The sequence below is a fragment of the Perca fluviatilis genome, chromosome 2 (assembly GCF_010015445.1).
Source record: "Perca fluviatilis chromosome 2, GENO_Pfluv_1.0, whole genome shotgun sequence".
Classification (NCBI taxonomy): Eukaryota; Metazoa; Chordata; class Actinopteri; order Perciformes; family Percidae; genus Perca; species Perca fluviatilis.
Window position 1 is genome coordinate 4,756,234 of NC_053113.1, and position 7,500 is coordinate 4,763,733.

The 7,500-nt window shown below is 42.8% G+C and overlaps 2 protein-coding genes across 17 annotated transcripts in view; one reads left to right on the forward strand and one right to left on the reverse strand.

The window, feature by feature from the left end:
* The window catches only part of LOC120571647 (protein NLRC3-like), a 615,005-nt gene that overhangs the window by 518,663 nt on the left and 88,842 nt on the right, over nucleotides 1–7,500 (forward strand). The window lies entirely within an intron of this gene.
* Nucleotides 1–7,500, reverse strand: part of LOC120570840 (NLR family CARD domain-containing protein 3-like) — a 590,579-nt gene that overhangs the window by 94,620 nt on the left and 488,459 nt on the right. For 2 of the 16 annotated variants that reach the window (XM_039819571.1, XM_039819436.1), the window contains exon 1: nucleotides 6,947–7,183. The exons of 12 other annotated variants lie outside the window; for them this stretch is intronic. In XM_039819571.1, the coding sequence (XP_039675505.1) occupies nucleotides 6,947–7,059 (113 nt within the window). In that variant the 5' untranslated portion in view covers nucleotides 7,060–7,183. Of the gene's footprint in view, nucleotides 1–6,028; nucleotides 6,146–6,421; nucleotides 6,545–6,946; nucleotides 7,184–7,500 lie in introns of those variants that run through there. 2 more of the 16 variants (XM_039819427.1, XM_039819445.1) reach the window with 2 other exon arrangements.

The window sequence follows — 7,500 nt, forward strand, 5'->3', positions numbered from 1 at the left end:
GAGAGACCGAAGAGAGACGCTATATGGTGGAGAGACATAGAGAGAGACTGAAGAGAGAGAGCTATATGGTGGAGACATAGAGAGAGACTGAAGAGAGATGCTATATGGTGGAGCCAGATAGAGAGAGACTGAAGAGAGAGAGCTGCCATGGGTGGAGAGACATAGAGAGAGATCAAGTTACAGAGCTGCTATATGGTGGAGCGAGAGAGAGAGACTGAAGAGAGAGAGCGCTATATGGTGGAGAGACACAGAGAGACTGAAGAGAGAGAGAGTTATATGGGTGGAGAGAGATAGAGAGAGACTGAAGAGAGAGAGAGCCGCTATATGGTGGAGAGACATAGAGAGAGACTGAAGAGAGAGCTGCTATATGGTGGAGCCAGATAGAGAGAGACTGAAGAGAGAGAGCGCGAGCATGGTGGAGAGACATAGAGAGAGAGACTGAAGAGAGAGAGCGCTATATGGTGGAGAGAGATAGAGAGAGACTGGGAAGAGAGAGAGCTGCTATATGGTGGAGACATAGAGAGACTGAAGAGAGGGAGCGCTTGCTAGAACAGCCGTGAATCAGAGAAATAAAACGCGTTTTCGATTCATCTCTAGAAATGCCACTGTAGCTAGCATGTCACTATCACTAACGCATTCATTTATATTTACACGCGAACAAATGATATATCCAGCTTCAAAAGGTCTAAAAGTCGGAAGTTAGAAACGAAACATTGTGCAAAGGAGTGGTTGCTATGGAGACGATATACAGTGTTGAGTTCTGTTGACAGCTGAGTTGAGTTCCGTTGCTCTGATTGGATGTAGGTCTATCCAATGAATGCAGAGGCATTTTTTTTTCCTGGTTCGGTTGGAACACGCCCCATAATCACAGCCCAATGGAGCGGTTTCAGACTCATATTCTGACTAGAATCTGAGTATGACCACGTCAGGCTATGAAATCCCATCTCAGCATGTTTAAATATCTGCTGCTCTACTCTAAACAAGTTGGAAACATGATAATTAATCGTGACTGAATTAGGCAATATTACACGAGAGGGTTTGATTTAACGTCATTATTGGCACGACAGGGTGTGCTGTCATGCTAATTTGAGTATGTTCTTTTTTACTAGCTGACCAATCAGGTTGTCTAGTCGGATCTTCTTCTTGTATAATCAGAGATAAAAAAATGTCCATTAAGTCACATAATATTAAAATATCAATTATTTGTGGATCGCAGCCACAGTTCATATTTTATTATTTATGAAGTGATTCTAAATCAGAATAAAATACTTTGAAAACATTCACATTTTTTGAATGTTTCCAAAAGATTTTTCAATACTGTTTTTTTCAAAGATTATTATTCTTGATCTGACCTGAGCGTCTCCAGTGTGCAGTGTGGACTCTTCAGTCCAACAGAGATCAGCTTCACTCCTGATTCTTGCAGTTTGTTGTTACTCAGGTCCAACTCTCTCAGACTAGAGGACTGGGAGCTGAGAACTGAGGACAGATCTTCACAGCTTCTCTCTGACAGATTACAGCCATTTAGTCTGAAGAGACAACAGGAAGGACACACATTATTTATATTTAACTCCTGTTGAAAGATAGCATAGTGTTTATTGATGAATAAATCCCACTTACAGAGCTTTGTTGGAGGCTTTGACTACTGGCAGGAGCCTCAGAAGAGCCTCCTCTGATGCAGAGTATTTCTTCAGGTCAAACATGTCCAGACTGTTTTCAGATGACAGTAAGATGAAGACCAGAGCTGACCACTGAGCAGGAGACAGTTTATCTTTGGAGAGACTTCCTGAACTCATGTATTGTTGGAGCTGCTCCACTAGAGAACGATCATTCAGTTCATTCAGACAGTGGAACAGATTGATGCTCCTCTCTGCAGACAGATCCTCACTGATCTTCGACTTGATGTACATAACTGTTTTCTGATTGGTCTCTGAGCTACTTCCTGTCTGTGTCATCAGGCCTCGTAGGAGATTCTGATTGGTCTGCAGGGAAAGACCCAGGAGGAAGCGGAGGAACAAGTCCAGGTGTCCATTTGGACTCTGTAAGGCCTTGTCCACAGCACTCTGGTAGAAACGTGTTGATTTGTCCCAGAACATTTTAAACCTCCAGGATGTTGATTGTTCTTCTGACAGCAGGTTGACTCCAGAGTTGATGAATGTCAGATGAACATGAAGAGCAGCCAGAAACTCCTGAACACTCAGATGGACGAAGCAGAACACATTGTCCTGGTACAGTCCTCTCTCCTCTTTAAAGATCTGTGTGAACACTCCTGAGTACACTGAGGCTGATCTGATATCGATGCCACACTCTGTCAGGTCTGATTCATAGAAGATCAGGTTGCCTTTCTGCAGCTGCTCAAAAGCCAGTTTTCCCAGAGACTTGATCATCTCCCTGCTCTCTGGACTCCAGTGATGATCCGTCTCAGATTTTCCATCATACTTGATGTTCTTCACTTTGGACTGAACCACCAGGAAGTGGATGTACATCTCAGTCAGGGTCTTAGGCAGCTCTCCTCCCTCTCTGGTCTTCAACACGTCCTCCAGAACTGTAGCAGTGATCCAGCAGAAGACTGGGATGTGGCACATGATGTGGAGGCTTCGTGATGTCTTGATGTGGGAGATGATTCTGCTGGCCTGCTCCTTATCTGTGTATCTCTTCCTGAAGTACTCCTCCTTCTGTTGGTCAGTGAATCCTCTGACCTCTGTCACCATGTCAACACACTCAGCAGGGATCTGATTGGCTGCTGCAGGCCGTGTGGTTATCCAGATCCGAGCAGAGGGAAGCAGTTTCCCCCTGATGAGGTTTGTCAGCAGCACACCCACTGGGGTGGACTCTGTAACATCAGTCAGGATTTTAGTTTTGAGGAAGTCCAGAGGAAGTCGACACTCATCCAGACCGTCAAAGATGAACACAACCTGGAACTCTTCAAACCTGCAGATTCCTGCTTCTTTGGTTTCACTAAAGAAGTGATCAACAAGTTCCACCAAGCTGTACTTTTTCTCTTTCAGCACGTTCAGCTCTCTGAAAGTGAATGGAAATATGAACTGGATGTCCTGGTTGGCTTTGTCTTCAGCCCAGTCCAGAGTGAACTTCTGTGTTAAGACTGTTTTCCCGATGCCAGCCACTCCCTTTGTCATCACTGTTCTGATTGGTTCATCTCTTCCAGGTGGGGCTTTAAAGATGTCCTCACATGTGATTATTGTTTCTGGTCTGTCTGGTTTTCTGGACGCTGTTTCAATCTGTCTGACCTCATGTTCATCATTGACCTCTGCAGTCCCTCCCTCCATGATGTAGATCTCTGTGAACATCTGATTCAGAAGGGTTGGGTTTCCTGCTTTAGCAATCCCCTCAAACACACACTGGAACTTCTTGTTTAGGTTAGATTTGAGTTTACGTTTACAAACTCCAGCAGAACTTCCTGAATGAATACATAACAAAAAAACTCATTAAGCAATATTGTAAAGAAAACAGGAACATATTTTGACCCTTCTCTGGAGACATTAGTAAACGTCCCATTAGTCCAGCAAGTTAAATCTTTAGAGAAATCCTCTTACTGCGCTGCAGACGGTCAGCCAGCTCGTCCTGCTTCATTCTCCTCAGGAAGTGCAGTGTGATCTTCAGAAATGCCTCTCTGCTGCTCCTCTGCTCTTCATCCTCATCCTCCCTCTGACTCTCTAAGCATTCTGGGTAATCTGGATTCAGAACCTTCTGGATCTTCTTCAACTCGTTCTTCACAAAAGTGCTGATGTTCTCCTCCAGCAGCTGGAACAGAAGATTATATGAATGACACAATCAAACTGAAATAATGGACGCAAACATCATATACTTGTTGGACAGACTGACAATCCACTGGTCTGAAAAGTGCAGCATGGAGATGATTGTGAACAGAATAGATGTAAAAGTAGTTGTTGTACATGTACAGACCATAAATATGGAGTCCAGGTGTGTTTGATGCTGCTGGGCAGACTGACCACTGGGAACCTCTGAGATCTCCTGGTCCACTCTGTGGAGGAATCAGGAAGAATTAGCTCACATCATGTCTGTCCACACAGAGACAAACACAAGGTAATTTAATGTGACTTAAAGTGTTGATTAGAGAGGAGGAGGAGAGGGAGTGAGGAGGAGAAAAGAGAGAGGAGGAGGAGAGGGATGGAGGAGGAGGAGGAGGGGGAGAAAGGATTTCCCATTGAAAGGAGGAGGAGATGGAGAGAGGAGGAGGAGAGGGAGAGAGGAGGAGGAGAGGGTGAGAAGTAGAAGGAAGGATCTTCCCAGACTTGGTGGATCACATTTCCCAAACCTTTGTGTCACCATAGAGACGCAGTTTTCCCGCCAAAACGCTCGTCTAAACGCAGAATAAAAACTCAAGTCTCCAGACTCAAATGGCAGAAGTCTTCTCATGGCAAATAGTGTCCTGACCCAGGTGACACAAACACTTACCAAGGGTTGCTGGTTCTCCAGGGGGATGTGCAGATGAAGTTACCCTGGAAGGGGCACTCTGAGGCACATACATCCCAACCATCCCCCTGGTATTCCCAGAACATTTACCCTATGGCTATGGGAGATTTAAAATGCTTTTTAATGGGGCTGAAACACCAGATGATACTGGACCAAACTAGTACCAATATTAAAAAAATGAGATCTACAGTTGAAGACTGGTCTCACTGGACAGCTTTCAGATGTGAGATAAGGCATGGATACCCGACCCGAGTCCCACGGTACCCGACGGGCCGGGCCAGGTTTTTAGAAATGATGGTCGGGTTCGGGTCCGGCTCGGTCACATCAGCGTGATAAGGCATTTGTCGTAAAATGGTGCTGTGGCCCCTTTAAGAGAGCTCAGTGTGTGTGTGTGTGTGAGTGAGTGAGTGTGTGTGTGTGTGTGTGTGTGTGTGTGTGTGTGTGTGTGTGTGTGTGTGTGTGTGTGTGTGTGTGTGTTTGTGTAAAGTGATCAGAAGAGAGATAGAGAAAGAGGAAGCAGACGTGGTGGAATAAGTTTTGTACACAGTAAATAAATAAATAATCCCCAGACTGAAAGCCAAGTTCATTCATTGTCTGACCAGAAACAGGATTTAACCCTGACGTTATTCCTGTTATAACGCTGACCCTGAGGACCCTGGAGGTAACGAGTCCCCCTGGTTCTCTGATCACGGTCAGAAACAAAGCCATCAGGAAAGGTTAACACACTGAACATTTTAACAGCTGATTAACGTGCGCTTGTTGCCCCGTGTGAGGTGATGACCTCATCTGTTGACATTTCCAAATGCCTTCATACAGGTATAAAAGCACAAACAAAATGTGTCATTAGTATGAGAAAAATTTTTATTTTAACTGTGTCGGGCTCGGAAACAAATTTCTTAATGCCTGTCGGACGCGGGCCGGGTTTGGTCAGAAAGATTCAGCCCGATCCGGACTCTAATGTGAGAATGTAAATATATGTGAAGAAGAAAGATGCTGAAAATACATTTCAAAACTTCTCTGGATACATAGAAGTTGAAACACAAATCAGCAATATTATAATATTATTAACAGCTTACCTCTTATCAGCAGAGGGTTGTTGACCTTAAAGTCAATGAGGCGTTCATGTGACCGGTCACTCTTGAAGGACACACAGCTGGGTCGGTCAGCAGAGTCTGGTCTTTGATGGATCCTGTTACACAGAGAGTAAGACCAACAGGGATGGAAATTCACTTTTTATTATTCAGAAACAAAAGCAGTTGGAGATACAAGCAGCAACTAAAACAAGATTAACACAAAGAAGTTCAATAAACTACACAAAAAACTGGGATAAAAAGCTAAAACACCAGAGAATATATTGGACCAAACCAGATCCAATATTTACCTAAAGTCAAGAGTTGAAGACTGGTTTAACTGGACAACTTTCAGATGTGAGAATATAAATATATGTGAAGAAGAAAGATGCTGAAAATAAACTTAAAACTTCTCTGGATACATAGAAGTTGAAACACAAATCAGCAATGTTATAATATTATTAAGAGTTTACCCCTTATTATCTACCTTATTATTATCAGTTTACCTCTTTTCAGCAGAGGGTTGTTGACCTTTAAAGTTAATAAAGTGATCTAGTGACCAGTCACTCTTGAAGGACACACAGCTGGGTTCAGGTTCAGCAGAGTCTGGTCTTTGATGGATCCTGTTACACAGAGAGTAAGACCAACAGGGATGGAAATTCACTTTTTATTATTCAGAAACAAAACAGTTAAAACATCAGAGAATATATTGGACCAAACCAGATCCAATATTTACCTAAAGTCAAGAGGTGAAGACTGGTTTAACTGGACAACTTTCAGATGTTAGAATATAAATATATGTGAAGAAGAAAGATGCTGAAAACACATTTCAAAACTTCTCTGGATACATAAAAGTTAAAACATGATTCAGCAATATTATAATATTATTAACAGCTTACCTCTTTTCAGCAGAGGGTTGTTGACCTTTAAAGTAAATAAAGCGTCCCAGTGACCGGTCACTCTTGAAGGACACACAGCTGGGTTCAGGTTCAGGTTCAGGAGACTCTGGTCTCTGCTGGGTCCTGATAGAAAAACACATTTGTTGATGTTCAGGTAAAGTCTCCCGGCATGAAATATAATAATAATATGAATGTGTATGTAGGCCTAATTATTAACAATCAAATGCCAATAATGCTTTACTTTCTGTCCAAAACTCAATAAAAATATCTTTTGAAATCAAAATAAAAAAAAATAAAAAAAATTTATTTCAAAATGTTGTCTAAACAGATATTTTGAGTGAGACAGGAAATCATTTTACAAAAATATTCTCATTTCAGTCATCCACTACTATAATTCCTTCCCACAAAATTACAAAAAACTCTTTATTTGAAGGAGTGTGCATGAGACTGACACAAAACAACCCAGACGGGACGTAGTTCCATCCAATGAGACTCGTTCCAGTTTGCTGGATGTTCACAACTCACCTCAATCTTCTTCTTAACATTTCAATTTCCCTTTCCATTGCTATTCTCTCCTTCTGCCATTCAAGTCTCTCCATCAATCCTCTCTCCTCCATTTCAAGTAGCCTCTCCTCCATTTCTATTCTCCTCTCCCTTACAGGTCTTTTCTTAAAGTAGTGGTGGCTCCATGGACCAGATACTCTTCATGGACACACAGCTGGGTTCAGGTTCAGGTTCAGCAGGGTCTGGTCTCTGATGGGTCATGTTAGAAAGAGAGGAAGACCACTTTTTAATCTCCAGAAACAGAAGCTGCTGGAGAAACTAGAAGCTATCAAGCAGGAAATAAAGTCTGAATCTCTTCACTGAATGATTTCTGCTCTCTGCTCATCCTGCTCTGTCATTCATTATCTTTCTGGGAGAACAGGAACATTGGAAAGACCTAGGGACTAATGTCACCTTTCTGTCCTCTAATGGAGACAAGACTCCAGGACTAATGTCCTCTTTCTGTCCCTCTAATGGAGACAAGACTCCAGGACTAATGTCATCTTTCTGTCCTCTAATGGAGACAAGACTCCAGG